General features: G+C 39.5%; 2 protein-coding genes across 8 annotated transcripts in view; both read left to right on the forward strand.

The window, feature by feature from the left end:
- The window catches only part of rfx7a (regulatory factor X7a), a 53,922-nt gene extending 37,567 nt beyond the window's left edge, over positions 1 to 16,355 (forward strand). Inside the window, exons 3-9 of the mRNA XM_057335740.1 lie at positions 6,747 to 6,832; positions 6,919 to 7,038; positions 7,674 to 7,790; positions 8,858 to 8,942; positions 9,027 to 9,234; positions 9,426 to 9,730; positions 9,949 to 16,355. Of these exons, the coding sequence (XP_057191723.1) occupies positions 6,747 to 6,832; positions 6,919 to 7,038; positions 7,674 to 7,790; positions 8,858 to 8,942; positions 9,027 to 9,234; positions 9,426 to 9,730; positions 9,949 to 13,359 (4,332 nt within the window). The 3' untranslated portion in view covers positions 13,360 to 16,355. The remainder of the gene's footprint in view (positions 1 to 6,746; positions 6,833 to 6,918; positions 7,039 to 7,673; positions 7,791 to 8,857; positions 8,943 to 9,026; positions 9,235 to 9,425; positions 9,731 to 9,948) is intronic.
- A 731-nt stretch (positions 16,356 to 17,086) lies between these two features.
- The window catches only part of fhod1 (formin homology 2 domain containing 1), a 49,640-nt gene continuing 43,789 nt past the window's right edge, over positions 17,087 to 22,937 (forward strand). For all 7 annotated transcript variants that reach the window (XM_057346687.1, XM_057346728.1, XM_057346697.1 and 4 more), the window contains exons 1-2: positions 17,087 to 17,384; positions 18,880 to 18,986. In XM_057346687.1, the coding sequence (XP_057202670.1) occupies positions 17,220 to 17,384; positions 18,880 to 18,986 (272 nt within the window). In that variant the 5' untranslated portion in view covers positions 17,087 to 17,219. The remainder of the gene's footprint in view (positions 17,385 to 18,879; positions 18,987 to 22,937) is intronic.

Genomic DNA, 22,937 nt, shown 5'->3' on the forward strand with positions numbered 1-22,937 from the left:
ACATATAAGCGTCATGTCATGCTTCAGTGATGTGTTTATTGTAAATAAAAACCCAGCACGAGTGACGGCACGGCGGTTTGATGGGTGGTCGGCTGTGAATAGTCAAATTCAAGATGCCCTGCTTTCTTGTCCGATACATAAGTATAACGTCTGTGATTAAACGGAAAAGACCGACATCCTGAGAAGAGTATGTTTTAGTGGCCTGTCTAAATTGGTGTCCGGTCCAGTNCACCCATCAAACCGCCGTGCCGTCACTCGTGCTGGGTTTTTATTTACAATAAACACATCACTGAAGCATGACATGACGCTTATATGTCTGTTTCTGATCATTTTCCCGCACATTTTATTATAGATGTGTTTTTTTCTTATTTAAACCTCTCAGTAGCAAGTTTAAAGTTAATCCCTAACTGAGAGATAAATCGGAGTTTAAAATAATGGAGCAACAGAATTAAAGTTAATCTAGATTTACTGTAAAATTAAAACCTGGATCAAGTGACATCTTAAATATAAACCAGATTATTTTTAAACAAGGTTTACCGTTTGGTGCAACAGAATTATTAAATAAACCTTGATTTAATCTAGATTTAAGGCTAATCCTTGTTGGTGCAACCCACCCCTAATGTATCATTTGAGTCCCCAACAACAGGTTTAAATGCATCCAAGGTAAAATAACGTCAAATAATATGATTATTTTATAATAATAAATAGCGCGGCTGCATCCGAAATCGCCTACTTCCATACTATATAGTAGGCGAAAATGAGTACGAGTCATGAATAGGATTGTCCGAAACCTCAGTATGCAAAAAACAGTAGGCGAGAAATACCCGGATGGTCTACTACTTCCGCCGAGATTCGTGAGTGTGGATCGGATGGACACTTATCTATCCCATGATGCCACGGGAGCTGAGCAACAGTCAAATTTGAAAAGTAAATCAAATAAATATAGCGGAAAACTTCAAGGCGGACTTCCGTTTCTAATGTAAGTAAATAATTAATTTCTCCTGACTAAATTATGTTTTTATCAACCCTCACGTGTAGGATGTTGTTAATACGTCATAGGGCAAAGAGCATACGGGTCACATGACCATAAAACGTGGCGGACGCAGTATGTCCGAAATATATTCATACTACTCCCACTCATACTATATAGAACATACTGTTTTGACGGCCGATAGGTAGGTCACAATACGTACGGTCACAGTATGCGTTTTCGGACGCAGCCCGTTTGCTGGACAATATGTTGCGCCAACCATCTGAAAAGCAAACAGATAAAAATATTTGTGTTTTTAAACGCTCCCAGGGTGGTGAAAATGGCAAAATGGCAACATTCGCTCTCCTCCTCTGAGTCCAAGTACAGAAAAGACGCACGCCCTCCCCCAAGCAACAACAGTCTAGTCACCACCGGATGACAGGTTTTGGCCAGCTTGGCTTCGTTCCATTCGCACCGCGAGACAGAATAACCCATTCAAATCATCAGACTATTTCTGTAGTTTAAATTGAGCAGCGCGTCTACATAACTGAGCTGTACACATCACGCGCACTCAGGGAAATTTATGTTGAGTATACTTGGCCGATATCTTCTAATACGCTCGACGCTCGAGCGCTGAGCTAGGGGCGGAGCCATCCACTATACAGGCCGGCACCGAGCGGCATTGACTCAGATTCTTTCTCTTTCACGAAGCAAGCATCAAATTCAAGACTTCAAACTACAAGACTACACTGCGTTCCAAATTATTATGCAAATTGGATTTAAGTGTCGTAAACATTTAATTTTATATTGTTCAATTAAACTTATGGATGGTATTGTGTCTCAGTGCTCTTTGGATCACTGAAATCAATCTCAGACACCTGTGATAAGTAGTTTGCCAGGTGAGCCCAATTAAAGGAAAACTACTTAAGAAGGACGTTCCACATTATTAAGCAGGCCACAGGTTTCAAGCAATATGGGAAAGAAAAAGGATCTGTCTGCTGCCGAAAAGCGTCAAATAGTGCAATGTCTTGGACAAGGTATGAAAACATTAGATATTTCACGAAAACTTAAGCGAGATCATCGTACTGTGAAGAGATTTGTGGCTGATTCAGAGCACAGAAGGGTTCGTGCAGATAAAGGCAGAATGAGGAAGGTTTCTTCCAGACAAATTCATCGGATTAAGAGAGCAGCTGCAAAAATGCCATTGCAAAGCAGCAAACAGGTATTTGAAGCTGCTGGTGCCTCGGGAGTCCCGAAAACCTCAAGGTGTAGGATCCTCCAGATGCTTGCAGTTGTGCATAAACCTACTATTCGGCCACCCCTAACCAATGCTCACAAGCAGAAACGGTTGCAGTGGGCCCACACATACATGAAGACTAATTTTCAAACAGTCTTGTTTACTGATGAGTGCCGTGCAACCCTGGATGGTCCAGATGGATGGAGTAGTGGATGGTTGGTGGATGGCCACCATGTCCCAGCAGCGCCACGAGCGTGAGATCTCGTCATGTACCTCAGGAAAAAAAGGCGCGGGTCTCTGGGGTGGGGCAGCCTGGCGACCTGACTGCAGAAACCACATGTCGGCTGTGAATAGTCAAATTCAAGATGCCCTGCTTTCTTGTCTGATACATAAGTATAACGTCTGTGATTAAACGGAAAAGACCGACATCCTGAGAAGAGTATGTTTTAGTGGCCTGTCTAAATTGGTGTCCGGTCCAGTCTCGAATAGGCGCACCTCAGCCGGCGGTGCTGCCGCAAACAGCCTCAGAACACGACTGAGGACGACCCCCAGAAACACAATCGTCTACCGGGGCCATTCGCGGCGGCGTCGATGGCAGAGGTCAGCCTGCTCATGATTCCCGTACTGCGCTCTTCTCCATGTCTGCTCCAGTCGCGAGCTGCAGCATAATGATGCGGCTCACCTGTCATATTTGTACGCTGTCATATCACTCAAGGCTTGTGAAATGTTTTTATGGACGATCAGACTGATCATGAATTATCCAGAGAGAGGTTTTAAATAGCATATGCAATTACGGTTCCTTTACATGAACGAGCTGTTTATTTCCTTTTTACATAACACAGTGCAACACTGTTGCTGTTTAGTTACACCGGCAAAATCCATCATGGCAGACAAAATTAATCGCATATGAAGGTTTAAATACAGGTTAAAGGTTTAATCCACGATTTGTTAATCTCTGTTTAAAATTAAGTGGTGCAACGCAATTTATATTAAAAATAAAACTAGGATCAACAAACCCTAGATTAGCTCTAAACTCTTTTTACTTTAATCCTTGTTGGTGCAGTCCACCCTAGGACACTTAAAAATAGAACATAATGGGCACTTTAATCTTGATGTTTAACCTTCTGTTTTGTGTTTTAATGTTTGTGTGAAACCAAAAAATCGGCAGCGGTACCACTATACTCTAAATGTAGGTAGACCGGAATCAGTGACGAGTAAAGACAACAAATCTAAAACAAATCTAGAGTGTTTCGTGGCTTCCAGTTGATTTACTTGTTTAATCTTTCAGAAGTTTGCAAAATAAAAATTGGAGTATGAACTTTAATTATATACATCATGTCCTGACTGTGACTGAATTTTTTTTATTTGTGTTGGTCCCGCAATCAAACAGGATGAATCTGTTTTTAATAGATTCAATATGCCTGTCCATTGAAGAAGTAGAATATAGGTTTTATGTGTTCTGAATGATGCATAAGTATTAAAGCACATGTAGTAGACTCACTAGTGATAGTCCAAAAGCATCTTTATATGTCTAGGCATCTCTATTCGTTCTTTAAGTGTCTTTCATTTGGTTTACGTAAAAAGTGGTGGTGCTCTTAATGCTTTAAATGTGTGAAGGTTTCATGTTTGTTTGTCCACCCTTGAACCTCATACCCAGTGCTCTATTAAATCGAGTTGTCCACTTGGCTCCGAGACGTCTGCATTCTAGAGCCATTTTTACTTACCTTTCCAAAGTTAACGCTCGCTAACGCTAACTGCTCTCAGTGGCTGATAACTTTAGCTATTCGTTAGACATCTTACCCTTAGCAACAAAGAGACAAATAAAAAAGACAGAGAGACACAACTATTCTTAGAATTGGAGGGAAAGGGGGGGCGTGTGTGAGAGTGTGATTGATACATCGCAGGTGAGGAGATGTTTGGAGTATTTAAGATCAGCTTTTCCTCACAGTGGATCAACTGTGTATTATTGTTTATTTTGATTTTGCTTACTATCTCTACCTCTACACCAAGGAGTTCATTTGGTGTATATAGTTGGTGTGGCGATGTGATGCTCTGGGAGTATCCATTGCTTCCACAATCAGACGTTGAAAACAAAGGCTTGTTTAGGCTGGTTTAGCCGAGTGCTTTGCTCTAAACGCTGGGGGATTAGGTATTCTTCGGATTATTTTTACCTTGGATGACTTCCTGTTCGGGGTTATGCTGTACAATCCCATTGAAGTCTGTTTATTTTAATTCGCTGTTCACAGGCTAGGGGGTAGCAAGGTGCAGGAAACATGTTTTGTTTTCAAAATGCACTATACGAGCGTATCAACCCTGTCAAATCTACTTTACAGTGCTCTAGAAAGAGGATTGTTTAAGTGTATGTGTGCGAGTGGGAAAGAGAGTTTAAGACGCCTGAAGGGAGAAACTTGTCTCTGCTGCTTTCTACTCGGGCAGAATTTAAATCAGGTCTGCCCCACCCAAACATCTTACACATTCTTTTTGAAGAGCTCATTGCTCTCTTACAACACTAACACTCAACAGACCTGAAGATATGATCTGATTTCATGTGGACGTCTGTCTGTCTGTCTGTCTGAATGAATGTGTTTTGGAAAAGGGACAGAATTTGAATTTGTTTACTACTCTATTGCTGGATAGATGGGGGATAATTTTAACCGGATGGGTTGTGTAAAACTAGCCCTGATTCCTTTTAAACATTCTGTCCTCGAGCTGTCCAGATTTAAGGGGCATTGTATATTATATTGGTGTTATTGGCTTGTTTTCTTGTTGGATAAAACTGTTAGCCTTTTAGCATGTCCATGAGCAGGGACATTGAATCCCTGTTTGTTCAAACAATGAAATGATTATTGCAGGTGGAACGTAAGCTCATATGGACATTTTAACTTTTTAAAGGGATAGTTCACCCCAAAAAATGAAAATTCTGTCATCATTTACTAGAGATGAGTCACGATTTTCAAATATTCAATTAGTTGATTTAATTATAGGACATCGAATAGTGTCCGCCACGGGACCGGGGAGAGGCCCGACATGCGCCCTCCCTCTTCCGACACGCACTGCAAGTTTGTGAGAGACCCGGTGCCAAATGACTCGTAGACGACCTGATTCTGAAAAACCAAACATACAAAACAAAATGCAACGTATATTGACAGTCTGTGAGATATGGTTATCTTGTTTATTTATTTTTACATGTTCTTGATAAGAAAAACAAGCATATAGGTCTATTTTACTCTGTTGTAAGTCTGTTCAACAAGCCAACGGTTAACAAGCCGACAGCAGAGAAAAATAACTCCCAGTAACAAAACCAAGATCTGACAAGAATATCTGGCTTTATTGTTTATAATTTTGATAAAAAATAAACAGGCTTGATACCTCCATGCTGACTGTTAATTGATCCTAATAACAAAGACAGAGCCATTGTAGTGCTTGTTGCCCTGTTTATTATGTGACCGTCATCTGAGGAAGAATTACTCCTGCTGATCACCACCGCATATAAATATTGTTTTCCTTGTCGTTTCATGGTCAGTGTCCGTCTTATTTAGCTTTGCATTGCATTTGCATCAATAAATAAAATCAACTAAGGTAGCCTAACTAAGAACTTACAGCACGTTTTAAAATAAAATAAAAACATCCGTGAAATTTTTTTTACAGGCGACAACCCTATTTGAAGTTCGTAGGAGGAAAATACAGGCTTTAGAAATGGAAAAAGGTACCAGTCTTATGCTAAGGCCAAACGTATTAAGATTAGTTGCAGTGAAATGTACATTTTAATGTTTCAAGTTGTTGAAATCAGTATTAATTAGCCTAATATATTTCTAACGAATGAACAACCGCTCCGAACAAGTTATGGTAATAAATAAATGAATCATCGAATCATTTAATATTATGTTATAAGTAATGTTAACAAATTCTGTGGCTCACGTTTTGAAAACATTTTAATATGGTGATGTGAGCCGAGCATAACACGCGATCCGTCAGGCCGTCGTGTGTGAACTTAAAATATTTTAACTAGATTGCGATCTGACCGAACAAAGATTAAGGAACACATACAAATTATTTTTTATATTTTCTGTATATTATAAAGTCATTACAGATGAAGTGAAGACACGTTAAATACGTTTTCGTAATATGTTCCGGGGTGCGATTTTCGAAGAATTTTCAAATAATTCCCAGCGAATATCGAATATTATTTTTTCTTTTAATGCCCATCCCTATCATTTATTCACCCTCTTGTCATTTCAAACCTGTATGTCTTTCTTTCTTCTGCAGAACACAAAAGAAGATATTTTAAAGAATGTTGGTAACCGAACAACAGCGGTACCCATTCACTTCTATTGTATGGACACAAAACCAATGCAAGTCAATGGGTACCGCCGTTGTTCAGTTAGCAACATTATTCAAAATATCTTCTTTTGTGTTGTGCAGAAGAAAGAATGTAAAATCACCAGATACAGTGTCAAATTTTTATTCTTCTGTGAACTTAACGCTTTATTGAGCAGCATTTTACAAGGTGAACACTGATCTTCTCTGTGTCTGTGACAGCAAGACGTGGAGAAGCTTACAGACATTGAAAAACTCTACCTCTATCTCAAGCTGCCTTCTGGACCCAGCAGTGGCAATGAGAAAAAGTGAGTCATTTCTACTGTGTGTATTTTACGGTTTTCTGTTATACTTGTCATTAATTCACTTCACTTGTTGAATTCTCGTCTCTCAGTGAACAGAGCTCTGCATCAAGTCGTACCCAGCAGATGCATGCATTTAGCTGGATTCGAAACCACCTTGAGGAGCATCCTGAAACATCGCTGCCCAAACAGGAAGTCTATGATGAGTACAAGTGAGTTGGAAATCCTTTGGCATCTTGCTCTCTACCGAAACATAAAAAACACCATATTTACTTTATACAGACTGTTTATACAGCTGTGGAAAATATTAAAGGACCATTCCAAATTTTCATTTATTCAGCATTTCTAGATGTATTTTGGCCATTCCAGTCCAGTATCTGTTGAATTACAACAAAATCAAACCTCAGGAGTGATATAAAGTCATCCAACAGCAATGTGAAAGACTGACATCATGACAAGACACATGAAAACTTTGATAAAATCAAGGTTATCACATAAAAAATAATTATTGAATTCTTCCTAAATACAAGTACAAGTATTACTGTTGTATTGCTTTAAAGTGAATATGAACTTGTTTTCTTTGCAATATTTGAGGTCTGAAAAAAATACAGAGCATCTTTTCTGTTATTTTGACCTGTTTATCCAGTTTTTATTTTCTGCAAAAAATAGTCTTACAAATAATTTTTTACAATTACTTACAATGACACCTTTTTAAATGTGCCTACAGGTGTTGTTCATCACAGAAAGTGTTTTTTAACTAAATTGTGTCTAAATATTACTTGATGTTGTTCTGGTAATTGTAATAGGTAATTGTACTGAATTTCTTGTATATATGTGTGCTTCTCAGGAGTTACTGTGATAGTCTGGGGTATCATGCTTTTAGTGCTGCAGACTTTGGAAAGATCATGAAGAACGTCTTTCCCAACATGAAGGCACGTCGACTTGGCATGCGAGGCAAATCCAAATATCCTTTGGTGGAACTGCTCGTAACAATCCCACACCCCTTTCCCAGCCCCCCAAAACGGACACGGGACACCCTCCTGTCCCTGAACTCTGTGTCCTGAAACATCTGTTGCTGTACTTCATGTCGCTGCTAAATTTAGATCAGAAATCGAAAAAAAGTCCTTTGAGCACAAAGTTCTGCTGTATAGAAAACCCATTTACCATGGGCTGCCAAATGCTTGATCTTCAAAAGACATTCCTTATAGTTCACATTCATTTCTGTGCCATATTGCCTTACAGTGAAAAGCATTCAAAGGTGGTTTATTGTATCTTAAGTAAACATGGTCATATGACAGCTCATACTAATAAAATAAAAAACACTATATATATATATATATATGTCAAATACCAGTCAGTTTATCTTACTGTTGTGTTAGGAGGGCGTGAAAGTGAGCATCCTAACTCATCTTTAGCTTTCATGTCACTGCCAGAAATTATGTTTTGTAACTGTGGTTATGGTTATTTTGGTATTGGGTAACAGCAGGGTTAAAAGTGCATCTGAGCATGTGAATTATATTTTTAATTTCTGAGCTGTGCATTGCCAGAATAAACCATGCTTGTTGACGGTTGTCACTGCAACAGACGTGCAATCTGCACCAGCTCTAATGCCCAAGAAAGCAACACCCTTCAAGCCAGCAGAAGACCTCTTGTGTGTTCTGTAATTTAAGATTAAATTGGAGCTTTTCAGTGATTGACTGAATCGTTCAACAATGCAATAGCCATACCTGTCAGATTTTTGAAGGTCATGTTTGATATAATCACAATATGGTGGCGGTGTCAGGGTGCATACGGTGGCAAATATATCAGCTTCCTTCTGAGCTGGTTGAGATGCTCTGTGAAGGAATGAAGTTAAAAGTCCAGTAGATGTTCATAAACTGTTAAATCATTTACACTTTTGATCAAATTAAAATTATATATAAAAAAAAAAAAATCTACACTAGTCTATTTGCAAGACACTAAAGTGATTTAAATCATTTTGCTGATATGTGGACATACAAATTGTGATGCACTTCTTTAACTGCTGTGCACATATTGCTATAGTGGACTTAGGAAAAAGGCTTTTGTACACCTGCCTTCTCTACCCAACTTAGATATTCACAAATCAGGTGATGGGGTAAGTTTGTACTCTTCTTTCTCACCTATTTTCTGTCCCTGCCATTATCAAGCTGTGATGTTGATTTAACTTTTTTATTGTCAGTGTGAGGTGTTTGAGACCGCTGGTCAGATGTCCAGTGTTGAAGAAGAGGTTCGTCTGGCCGCATGTGGCTTGGTGTGCGAGTGGGCACAGAAAGTGCTTAGTCGGCAGTTTGACAGTGTTGAAGACCTGGCTCGGTATCTTTTGAACAGCCACTACATTGGAACAAAATCTGTCGCAGCACTTACTGTAATGACCGGTTCCCCGTCAGGTACAATAAATTTACACAGTTTCAATCTACCACACACAACTCACTTTACCCACCCACACTTGGTAATGTCTCCACCTTGTGGCTAACATACACAAACCCCAAAACACATGCATGTGGTATTTGCTGTTATTTTTCTATGAGTCTACTGTTGTTTTTAAATTATTTTTAAATGTTCTATGTGTTGTTCACAGGAGCAAAGATGTCCTGTGCAATGCAATTGGCATTCGCTCCCACAGCCGACGCACAGTCATTCCAGCCTCAGGTTAAAACCCTGGTCTCACCTTCTGTGGATGCCAAGCAGCAGCTACAGAGAAAGATACAGAAGAAGCAGCAAGAACAAAAGCTGCATTCTCCACTGCCTGGTGAAGCCCAGATCAGGAGGGCAGATGGGGGAACAACTCCTGTTGCAAGGACAGGCATACCTTGTGGAAGTCCTGCGCTTTTGTCACCTCAGCCTATTGGGATTGTGGTGACAGCTGTTTCCAGTCCCATCACTGTAAGAGAAGATTTTTTGTTGTTGTTATTAAATTGTTAGTCTCAATTAAATGTGAGCTTTATTATAAAAGTTGATAAGCTGGCAAATAGCACACGTTGAGATTGAATAAAGAGAACTTAAATAACTCAGCAAAAAGAGACCACTCTAAATGTATTTTCACAGGGCTGTATTTACACTAATACATTTTTCAACCTGTTATATTTTTGCATTCATTGTAGGTTCAGAGGAGTAGACGGCTGATGTCTCCTAGCCCCGTTCCTGTGGCATCTGCAGACAGCAAAGTTCTACCCGTAAACTTTCAGGTGGTCACCCAGTCAGTGCAACCTGTAAAGCAGTGCCCTAAGACCCCTCAAAATGTTCCAGCCAGTCCGGTAAGCGACCGGTTAGCCCGTCATCGGTACGCCCAAATCCTGCCCAAACCATCTGCCTCTAGTGGCATAACTTTGCGCTCTCCAACCTTACTCATCACTAATAGCCCTATCAAGACTGTAATGTCAACTCCTCATGTCAGCTCGGTCAATGTTGTCAAGATGACGACCATATCTCTAGGGTCCAGTGGCAGCGGGACCAGCGCACCTGCAGATACCCCTACCAGCAACAAAGTCAGGCCAGCATCTGCTGGAATTGCCAGCCTCAGCGATGATCCGCAACCGGTCACCCGTGTTCGTAGTGGATCTATAGCTGCAATGCCATCTCTTCTGGCAAGGCCGTGGCGATCTACCACAACATCCATTGTTGACACCAAGATGAATACAGAAGCCATAATTGGAAGAGGTCAAGCTCAGGGTGGCACTACGCTAGCAAATGCTCAGGAAACTAGTAGTGGTGTACAGCAGTCAGAAGCGCTCAAACCCAGAGCAGCTAGCGTACCTGCTCCTCTTGACAACAGCTGTCCGGGATTGGATGCTCTGACAGGGACCAAATGCAATGAAAGGACACTTCCTAGTGTTAATATTCTGGCTGCTGGCAGCAACAATAACCCCAACAAAACGGAAAGCACTTTTTATCAGAACATTAGCAGCACTCAGTCAGTCTGTGGTAATGCAGCTGTAATGTCACCCAAGAATCTGACGTTGGCATCCAAGAGCCCTCAAAAGAGACCTGGTTTATGCACTGATTTAAGCCCAACGCCTATTAAAAAAGCCCACATCTCCCAACTACCAGCAGGTGGAACCTATGGACCCAAGCCAGATATGATGATGAAACGGATCCCACGATTATGTACTCCAATGAGACCTGAAAGTGCACCTCTCACATCTATATGCCAAGCTGCTGCCGCTCCAGTTAGGGGTACTGGCTTTCAGACCGTTCGCAGACCACAGGGCAGATGGGAAGGATCCTCCTCATTAATGAATTATAGAGTTCCTGTCACCTCTATAACAAGCATCTCTTGTCAGGATACACCAATTGGGAACACCATGTTTCAGACTGTTGACAGGCCAGGAAGCATTTCCCAAGGAAGATGGGAGGGATCTTCAGGTATCGAAGGTAGAGCCGTGGTCACCCGTACTGTTAGCGCTCCAGGTCAGGATTTTCTACAGCAAGTAACACAAATCTCGCAAGATTTGCTTGTAGACCAGTCTAACTCATCTGCGGTATCCGAACTAAAGAGCCTTTTTTGGGATAGTGAGCCGCAAGATGCCACTCAACAGCATCAAGTCGTTTATGGCCCACAAATGTTGCCTGATCAGAAGCAAATGTCCACTTCAGTGATGTCCACTCCTCCCAACCAGCAGACCCAGATGAGCGAATATGGAACCCAGTCCAATGTTAGCTACTTACCCTTTAATGACGATGACATGACGCAGGATAGTATTGTAGAGGAACTTGTACAAATGGAAGAGCAGATGAAAATGAACAGGAGCATGCAAAGTTTCAGCAACTGTGTAGATATTTCATTGCAAAGCCAGACACAAAACATGCAGAGTACCGTGACGTCCACCATCCAGACTAACACTGGATACTACAGCTCCGCTCATAGCAGTAGCACTCCAATCCAAACACCCACTCCAACACCCACCCCCACTTCTGAGATGACGGGAGGTAGCCAGGGATTGATGCACGAAAGCCCTTGTTCACGTCTAGCCCGTACCACTCCAGTTGACAGTGCTCTTGGGAGTAGCCGACAAACTCCTATTGGCACCCCACACTCAAACTGCAGCAGTAGTGTCCCACCCAGCCCTGTGGAATGCAGGAATCCTTTTGCATTTACTCCTATTAACTCCAGTATCACTGGTTATCACGATGGAAGCACCGTCTCCTCAAGTCCAGTCAAGCCCATGCAAAGACCGATGGCAACACATCCAGATAAAACTAAGCTAGAGTGGATGAGCAGTGGCTACAACAACAATGGCAGGAACTCCAATAATGGCATTAGCATCCTGCCCAGCTACCAAGATCTAGTAGATGACCACTTTCGGAAGCCTCACGCCTTCGCCATACCCGGCCAGTCCTGTCAGTCACAAACCAGGCATCATGAAACGCATTACAGCTGCTTGACACCCATTTCGCCTGTCCAACAGCAAGTGGCAATTATGGCCAACCTCAATAAACAAGAGGGATTTGCTGTCCCAGCCCCACTCGATAATAAAGCCTGCAGTTCATCTTGCGGTTCTGGAACTTTCCGTTGCCGCAGTGTTAGTCCAGCAGTCAGGCAGCGCAACTTAAGTGGGACCCAATCGTTCAACGTCCTACGCTCGGTGGTCTCTCCATTCAACTCCCCCGTGACACCTGAAGTGCTCAACATATTCAGTAGCAATGACAGTGTCGCAAGCATCAGCAGCATGGCACAGAGAAGTCAGTCTGTTCCGGTCACCGTAATGATGCAATCGGAGGTTCTACCCATGCAAGCAGGCAACCAGCAGAGTAATACCAAAAACATCACCAATGTCCTCATTAGCAAAATGGATGGTGATGGAGACGACTCCATACGTGGCCTCGGAATCAACAACGTGCCCTCCAACTACACTGCCCGCATGAATCTCACCCAGATTCTTGAGACCACCGCAGTGCCCAGCTTTCCTGGATGTGCCAGCCACCAAGCTCTGATCTCGCCTTGTTCACCAGCCTTCGAGTCCCAGAATCCTGGTTACCTCATGAAAAGTGCCAGGGAGGAGCCGATGAGCTTCTCAGCAGGAGAAAGCCAAGCACAATCAGCCTCAGCGGAGCACCAGCTGCCACAGCAGAAGCACTTGGGCAGACGGCAGCTCCTCGGGCAGGATCAGCAGAGTCAGGGCATGCTGTTGCCTCTACGGCAAAACCTTCAACCGCATGAGCACCAGCAACCTTTGGATATAGACAGCACTGTTAAAGAACTTTTACACGAGGAAAGCTTGAATGTTGGCTCACAGCTCATGAGCCAAGGGTCAGAGCTCAGTGCTGGGGTTTCAGAGTTTCCCGGTGATATGCGACTAACCTCTGAGCTCTCCGGTAGCATAAATGACTTAAACAGCTTAGATACCAACCTTCTGTTTGACCCCAATCAACAGCAAGGACAATATGAAGACTCAACACTGGAAGAACTAAAGAATGACCCACTTTTCCAACAGATTTGTAGCGAGACTGTGAGTTCCGCTGGCTTTGACTGGTTGGAAAGCAAAGACCAGGCGACAGTGGAAATGTTGGGTTAATTTATTCTTTTGTTTTTATGTATATGCTTTTGGAAGCTCATCTGCGTGTGTATGTATTCCCGTCGCTGTGCGGCACTTACTACAGAAAACCCCTTGACATCATGACAAAGGTCCAGATTGAAGAGAAATTAGTTAAAGAATGCTGGTTCTTTGAATCAGTGTTTGTTGCAACACAGTCTCTCTCACCATTTCTGCAAAGAAAACATACAGCTTTACACACAGCCATTGGAGAACTGTTTTTATGCCTCTATTAAGTGTAGTCAGCTTTTATATAATCCTTTAAACACAGTCAAAGGGCATTGTGTGAAATTAATTGGAAATTAACCATTTATTCTAAGGAAACGTGCATTTTGAGATCACCAGCTTTATGAGGTATTGTACCTCATAAAATTAGCTTTTTCAAATTGGTGCTTCCATGTGCCATAAAAACTGACATCTTACATGTATTATCCTTAAGCAAATAATACATTTTGTCTGACCTATTTAGGAATAAGGGAAGATCACATCAGTCGAGGATCACATTGAGGTTATAATTATTGATTTAAAAAAACAAGCAGCTAACCTTCCCTAACTGTTCAAAATGTGATACATTATTGTGTAGTAATTTGCCATGTTAGGTTTTGTATTTTGAGAAAATCTAAATTTTGCAGTTTTATTCTTATTCTAACCACAATTGGGAAGAAGGCATCTATTTGCACAAAATCAGATGACATGGTTTGGTATCTGCTCTGAAGTAGACACTTGAAAAAACGTATTTGAAGGAATATTTAGGAAAACTGAAAGTTGTAAAAATACAAATACTGACCCAAGTTGAGTTTTTATGTGGCAATTCATTTCTAAGCTGCATCTCAGGGTTTCCCATCTTTATATTAATCGGATGTTATCCCAAAAGTTTATGATTTGATTTATATACAATCATTGAAAAACTGGCACTAAATATTGCACTAGCTGACACCTTTAAATTGCATTTGCAAACCAGTTACAGCTGGAAAAAAGTTGACCGAGTGGAAGTATTTGAAGCAAAAATTGGGAGTAACTAATGAAACCAAAATGCGTGGGTTATAAATATTGAATGAAATATATTATAAGAAAGCTTTGTCAAATGTTTCTTTCTTATTGCTAACTATGCATTTATATGGCCAATATGTATATATGTTAAGTCGTTTTTTACTTAGTATTTTTACTAAGTACAGTATTTTTACTCTAGTATTGTGCTAATACACCCCATTTGATTTTTAGCTTTCTAAATCGACAGTTTGCATAAAGGAGATTTTGATGTTTTCAAATTTATTGAAGTATGTGCTTTCATTCACCAAATTAACTATTCAACATGAAGCGTGTGTGGAATTTTAGCATTTTTAATGACTGTTTTCTACTTGAGCTCTTTATTCAGGAACTTCTCTATAAAATTCACTATTACAAAAAGTCCTTATTCAAATGTCCAATAATTAAATGTCCAAATTGCAATGTTAATAAATGACAGTCCCCTTTATCTAAACTTGAAATAAATGCATTTAAATGCCTTTTTTATCATGCTGTACTTTTAAGTACTTAACCAGTGCAATGCTTTGCCAACATTCGAGCAAAGGATATACTTTGTTGCTAATTTTGATAGTTATTGAAGTGCATCTCAGCCTTACTTCTTTACCAAAGACAAACTTTATAATTATTGTTTAAAATGTATGAGCAATTCTACCTTTTGGTATAATACTGCTTTCACAATTCACCCCAACTTTGAAATTTAAAATGGCATCATTGGATTTAGATGGGGCCAAGATTGGAGAATTATGGTTTGTAAGTACTGTAGCTGTGTCATTTGGAAAGCATACAACCACATGTAGCACTTGAATTTTATTTACAGAACATGTCAGACTTCATAGTCCTGGTATAGTCTGGTAAATCTTGTAGCAAGGCAATTCTAAGGGAATGAGGAAGTTCAGTTTGATTTGCTGTTTTGTAAACAAGCTTGAGATAAAAAATACACTGTATTACCAGTTTAACTGCTATTCATATCAATGGTCCCTACCATACAGTTTTTTGTTTTTAAATATGAGCCAATAAATAGTTTCAATAACTAGGCATCTCTTGTATAGATATAGCTTGTGTGAGTATCATTTTAATGCATTGTCTTTTTGTTCTGTTTTGTTATTATTATTATTATTTGGCTTACAGGTTTTTGCCTTTTTGCAGAAGAGTGTACTTATGTGAGAGAATATAGCATGGGTTTTAACATATGTGTTGTGGTTATGTACTACCAGAACTGCATATCTTTTTGTGATGGACACGTTTAACAGTCAACACTGGAAATGTAACAATGAAAAAAATTGCAAAGCTATAGAGGTTTGTTTTATTGCACTAATTTCTCACGAACAAATGCTTCACATGTAGCCTCAGTATACCTTTAGAAAGAAGTGGGTTCAAGTGCATTTTGAAACTTTATATCAAAATGTATCATTTATGTTGTGTTCTTATGTTCAGGAGCCCATTGATTTCAGTGCGATGCAGACCTGAACGGATGAAAGCAATTAAACTTTAAACATGTTTAGAGAATCAAATTTATTACAGTACTATAAATGTGCATTTAAGAAATTACTGTACATAATTGTCATCACACATCACACTGATTAGTATTTCTGTCCAGTGGAAGGAAATTCACCAGTTGTATAATAACTCAATGACTATTTTATTTATTGTAACATGTCTTTATGTATTTCTGGTTCCTCTTAAAAATATGTGATTTTTTTACAAGCACTACTGTTGATTTTCATGAAGACAGGCCAGATTTGAGACTGTGCTTTTCTCTGACCCGGTAGAGTTGAGCTTTACCTTTTTTCTTTTTTTTCTACCTTTACTGTTCCCCTATGTTCGTATTGTTTATGTACAGACTCTTCATGGTAGTTTTGATTACATTTCAGCAAAATTTCTTTTGTATTGAAAGTGCTTACTGATGTTGAAATGGTTTTAATGGTTTTAAAAACCAATAAACTTTTTGTAAAGTATAACTTCTCTGTCTGTATTTAAAATAGTACTCCGAACCGTGTTTATTTATTTAAAAGGCACAACCTGCATTTTATCCTCGCGATTTTCCCATCGTAAAAAATGACATCTATATAAAACCATCCGGCTAGCAACAGAATAATTGAGCTGATTTTTAGGCAGGGAATAAAATAATAATGCAAAAATGTAATACTTTCTGCTTCTACATCAGAACTAAAAGATACGTAATACGTAAATTAATTTGTCACTGCAAATACGGCTCTCACTAAATTCTTGGTGTTTCGAGTCTGACGTCATCACGAGAGCTTTTACAAAGACCATTTTATTTGTACAGCAGATGGAGCCATACAACACTGTTTCAATTTAGTTGCCCTTTAGTTAAATTACTTTATGAACTGACAAGCAAGCTTCTCAGGACAGCAGCGTTTACTATAATAGCATTTGACATCGTGAGGTTTAGTCGTCTTTCGTAATTGTGTAGAATGATATCATACGTGTGCCACTGAGCTCTATAATAAGACGCTGTATGTCCAAGCGTGTGACTTCATGCAGAGTTGCGCAGACGATCGGAGTATGATATCGCGAGAAGTAAAACATCTCTCGAGTCGCTCTCGCGGTACTTTGATGTCATCCGCCAATCGTTCTGCGCATCGCTGCATGAAGTTGAACACCTCAAATGTTCCACGCGGATCGGCGTGTTGTTTCCTCAATACGTCACCGCCCTTTAATTTGACTACAGCACCAGTTTCATTTGGTGTTGACAGCGACTAGTGGCGCTCGCGTTTGTGTTCTGGATGATTTGTAACGAACAGAACGCTGTTGCGGAAAGCTAAGTAAACATTTAGGCTTACCGTAGATAAACTATGGCTACGATAACGTGTCGCGTGCAATACCTGGAGGATTCGGACCCGTTTGTGTGCTCCAATTTCCCCGAGCCCCGCAGACCACCTCAGTATGACTTGAGCGAAGATTTGCCGCTGAACGAACAGATCGCCGGTGTTCACAAACTGTTGGAAGCGCCGCTAAAGGTGAGTCACAGGTCTCTCAGGCAGGTGTGCTCACCTGTGCCGTCTCGTATATAGAGTTAAATGCCGTCAAAGTGTTGGTGTGGTCTATAGGGTAAATTATTTTAGCCATGGAAATTTAGTCAGAGGATTGGATTCGATGAATATGAGCACATGTACAGAACAGCGCAGAAAAATGGGTGGCTGTTATTATCTTAAGGTGGTACTTTATCAAGATTTAATTTTATTAGGTCGTATTTTACAGAGCATTACAATTAATTACATTAATGTGACTATTTAAATAGCTTCCAGAGTCGTGCTGAGGCATGCAGTATTAAAACAGTGACCACATGTCTAAATTAAACAGCCTCTGTAGTAGGCTAGATGACTCCTCGTTTGACTTTAAAGTGATAGTTCACCCAAAAAATAAATTGTGTCATCATTTAATCACCCTCTTGTCATTTACAAACCTGTATGACTTTCTTCCTTCCACAAAACACAAAAGAAGATATTTTAAAGAATGTTGTTAACTGGTCCACATTCACTCGCATTGGTTTTGTGTCCATACAATAGAAGTGAATGGGGGCCAGTGCTGTTCGGTTACCAACTTTCTTATCTTCTTTTGCGTTCTGCGGGAGAGAGAAAGTCATAAAAGTTTGAAATGACAGTAAATGATGACAGAATTTTCATCTTTGGGTGAACTGTGACGTTATGATGGTGTAACTTCTTATACATTTTAAGAAAATGAACAGCAACAGGAATTTGCGAATGTATTATGCACTTACGTAGATTCACAGATTTAGATGAACTTGAGCTGTTAAAGACCATACTGAGCCCCGTCCAATATACTTGCAAGGCAAGTTTATTTATAAAATAATTAAAATAATCATATAAAAATAACCACAACAATAAAAACAAGGAATTTAACTTTGAAAATGATTTAAAAATAGATTTAAAGTGAATTAAAACAGTTAAGAATGAAATGACTATACATGAAGTTAACATTGTTTTGGCTCCAGAAGAGCCTGCAGCTAGAGAGCGAGTTGATGCTTGCGGAAAGGGTGGAATCTGTAAACAAAAGATAAGCTTTTCAATCAGCCTCTTATTACTTACACTGCCATGTTTGTATCAAACTGCCTATAGGCAACAATTACACAATTTTCTCACTGGTTTCGCACCGGTATTGATATCTGAGCAAATCCTAGAAATATTTGTTTTAGTGCCGTTTTCATGAACAATAAAGAAAAATCAACTTTCTAATAGTAGTCTTATGTCTTAAGGGTTAAACACTAAAAATAGGGTTGTTTTGTGTTTGTCTGTGATGTGGAGTGTGCATGCTGTCTGTACAGAGTATGTGAATTAGTAGAGAGAAATTATAAAGTTCCTGGTGCACTTTCAGAAACATAAGGGACCTTTGTTTAATTCGAAGCTGTTTTGAATGACTATGTCATTCATTGTGAAACTAGAGTTGTTTGTTTTCTGCACGCTATGCATGCAGTGATGTCTTTTTCTCTCTCAGCTTGAGGAGTGTGCATTGCAGCTGGCTCCTAATGGAAACTACCTGGATCTGGAATCATCACTGGCAGAACAGAGAGATGATCTGGAACATTTCTATGATGATGTGGCGTAAGAATGATTTTCAATTGTACCTCGTTTTTATTTTCCCTCTTTGTGTATACATTTACCTTCTCCCCAACCTTCTCACACTTGTAACAAATGAGAAATAAAGCAGACAATTATGTAAAAGCGAGCAAACATTTCCATTCTTAGTTCAGTCAGAATTCGTAGTCATTTTCACAAACCAAATTTGGGAGAATTGTTGATACGGTGAATGTTACTCAGTTATTACACACACGCATAGATATTCTTGGTGAGGCCTGAGGGAAGGAGTGGACAACATTAGTCACAGGAATTAGGTATATGACTTAAATTATAGAGACTTTAGAAGAAAGAGTGGATAAGAGAAGCTTATGATTAATCTTTTTTTGTTGGATATTCCAAGGCGGTCAGAAATCACACGGTGTTATGCTTCAAACTGTTTTGACCTCAGGGGAGTTTTGGAAGTATTTAACTGTGCTCAGTATGAGCTTTACAAATGCAAAACATAGGATAGTGTCTCCTGCAGTGCACTTACTATATTTAGTATTCTTTTTTGTTTTGTTGACATCAGATTATAACCGTGGCATTGACTCATTGATGCCTCCAGATTTTCTGGTCTCTTATACGTATCTCCTGTAGAACATTTGTATGGTGGCTTTTTCTCACTATACAGATTAAAGAATGTTCCTTGGGATAAAAAATATACCCGCATGTAAATAAATATTATTTTGACCCTCTGTTAAGTCTGATAAAACGGCCATGTAATTTATTTTGTTCAATATTCTTATTTTGTTCAATATTGTAAAATAATGTTTTATTGAAATTTATTTCAAACAACTGCTTGAATTTCAACCATGCGATACATAATACGTATATTTTTATCCAACCTTATTTCAAGTTGTATACATTATTTTCAAGCAAGTCCAACTAAATTCCACCAGATATGCGTCCCACATCTGACCAGATGAGAGCAGAATGCAAAAAGCACTTGCGGCTTTGTTTATTGCCAGGAGTTACACAGATAACTTCATTTCTGTATTTGTGTTTAGTCTTAAAACTCGGTTTGATGAGTTTTTGTTTCTTTTTTGTCAAAATGTTATCATCAACCATTTTAGGAGCAGATAAATGTCTAACAATATTCATAATGCAATATAATAATAGTGTATTTGACATCTTATTAAGGACATCATGCTGACTAGTCTCAGCCTCAGACGTCACGCCACAGACCGTTGGCTGAACGTCTGATGCATAAGGCACACTTTTCTGGAAACACTTTAGCACGTTCAAAGTCGTCATCTGCTTGGTTGAATTTTACATGATCTCCAGGAGACGTGCGTGTCGTGTTCTTTAACGGTCCACCTGGAAACAACACGAAGCCATCTGATCGAAGAAGTAAGCTGTCATGTTTACATCGGTTGCAATAAGAATTCACAACGATTGACTAAACGCTTAATTCTTAAAAGTATGTGAAGATCACTGCATAAACTTATAATTGTTGTTGGTTAACTTTTGACACGTTCGTGAATGTACACCGGTCTGTTACTGCGGGGACATTTCCACGCCTCTAAACATGACACGGAACAAAACTAAACATGTTTGGTTGCTTTACCTGTCAGTTTACCTGCTTTTACCTACGCAAAACTACATGGTGACTAATACCCACTCATGCCAACAATGCTGCCAAATAAAACAATTCTAATCACTAGAGATTGGTAAAATGTTACAATTTTAATTATTAAAAGGCTTACACTGTGTCTACACCTGACCGGACGCGGCGCCACGTCCGGTGTAGACACGGTGTTAGTTAGTATGGAAATAGAAGTCTGAGAAAATAAACCCCATATACAGTAACCCACTGGCATTATTGGTTTCATTGTGGAGTTAAAAACTAATTTAAGTTGCAGAGGTGTTTGATTTTCTACAAATATATATCCATAATATGCCTCTACCTGAGATTATACAGTATGTGCAATATTGTAAATAACCTCCAAACAATTAATAGACAAACTATTAATTTCTGGGGATTATTGGTAATTAATTTATACAGTAAACTCAGTTTATAAAGTATTCTGTTAGCTGTGCCACAGTCAAAATTCAGTTCCCATACACACATGCTGATAACATTTGTTTCATTTGTTCTATAAACTCTAAAGGAGTTTGCATTTGACTACTGCAACTGTACCAAACTTTCATACAGAAGGTATGTGAGCTGTTGAACCTAAGATTATTATGACAGATATCAGTTTCACTAAATAATTTACTAGCGTTGCTTAGTAACAGTCATTGAACACACCAAAAGACATGACTAACTTCCCATAGGCAGAGCCAGCGTTTCAGTGACTGTGTTGACCACAGATTATACAGACAGTCTCAGCCTCCACTGACAGAGGCAGAAATAATCAACCGCACATCTAGAATTCTGAGTCAACTTAAATGAACTCAAGTGTTGCGTAACATTAGATGTGATATATTCAAATTCAAGCTGTTGTGTTTGGATATGTTAAGTGAACTGAGCTGAACAAGAAAATAGTGTGCTGACTCTGAGTCTGACTGAGTCTGTTAAAAGCGTCAGTGCACTACTGATATCAGTAGAAAAATCCGTAAACTACTGTTGTCAGTCATTCAACTCTACAAAACTCTAAATGAAAACCAGGTCATCATGCTACAATAACAAACTAATCCCAAAAATAGAATAGACCTAGTAACCGAACATGAGAATGACTGGAGAAAAAGAGGTGTGTGTTGGGGGGTCACTTTTTCCATCTTGTAGTGGAAACACAGTCCTTTCTCATAATGAACCTCATTCTACTGTATGTTGAAAAGGGTGGTTTTATTTTTCTAAGGGCACAGTTCTCCTGGGTTAGTGTGTGTGTGTGTTTGTGCAAAAGTGTATTTGTAAACTGGCAGAATTGTGGCCACTGTTGGATCTCCCTCAGGTTCCACACTGCTAGGTGTGCCAACAGGAAACACGTCATTTGAAACAGCACTTGGAAAATAGGATACAAAATTGGTGTGTGTGCAGGTTTTAAGTGTCTTTGTGACTGGGTGTATCAACCATATAGAACATCGTGAAGACAACCTAAGCCTTGCAGACATCCATTTTTAGCCACCAATACTGTCGATGCTAGCTTCCGTGCCTGTTTACTTTCTCTTTCCATACCTTAATCCTGAACACTCTACATTCTCTCCAGTTCTCTCCAGTCCAGTCTGTCTTGTGTCTGTGACACAAATGATATTTTGAAGAATGTTGTTAACTGGCCCCCCATTCACTTGCATTGGTTTTGTGTCCATACAATAGAAGATAATGGAGGCCAGTGCTGTTCGTTTATCAGCTTTATTCAAAATATTTTCTTATGTACTGCGGGTGAAAGAAAGTCATGAAGGTTTGCAATGACAAGAGGGTGAATAAATGATGACAGAATTTTCATTTTTGGGTATCACTTTTAAGTTTTTAGATAGTTTTGTATTAGTGATGATACATTATCTATAGGAACTTGTATTCTTTGTAAACTTTCATTGACTGTCATTAAGCTATGCATTAAACACTGCTTTCGATACTGGAAACAATGGCTTGTCTCTAGATCACAAGGGTTGGGGGACCAGTATTGGAAAGAGACAGATCCGTGTCAAAATTTCCAAATGAGTCAAGAGACATGCCTTCATTCCTTTTTGCATCACATTTTAGAGAAGACAGAGACACATCCCACATGTATTTTAAGTTGTACTGTTCTGTATCCCCTTGACAGATTTATTGGCAATTTGTTTGTCACATCATGAATTTTTCAGAAGTTAATTCATTTGTCAAATGTATTTTTTACATCAGTAATGAATCTTGGATTAGACCGAGTTTAGATTAAGACCGGACCCTGCTTTAGTTCATTTAATTCATTGCTCAAAAGATGAGTGATGGCAGTGTTTATCTGCAGTGTGAATGTAACCTAGACTTTGCTCTGTCTGAACTATCATTGAAGTTGTTGG

The sequence above is a fragment of the Triplophysa rosa genome, linkage group LG1 (genome assembly GCF_024868665.1).
Source record: "Triplophysa rosa linkage group LG1, Trosa_1v2, whole genome shotgun sequence".
In the NCBI taxonomy this organism is placed as follows: domain Eukaryota; kingdom Metazoa; phylum Chordata; class Actinopteri; order Cypriniformes; family Nemacheilidae; genus Triplophysa; species Triplophysa rosa.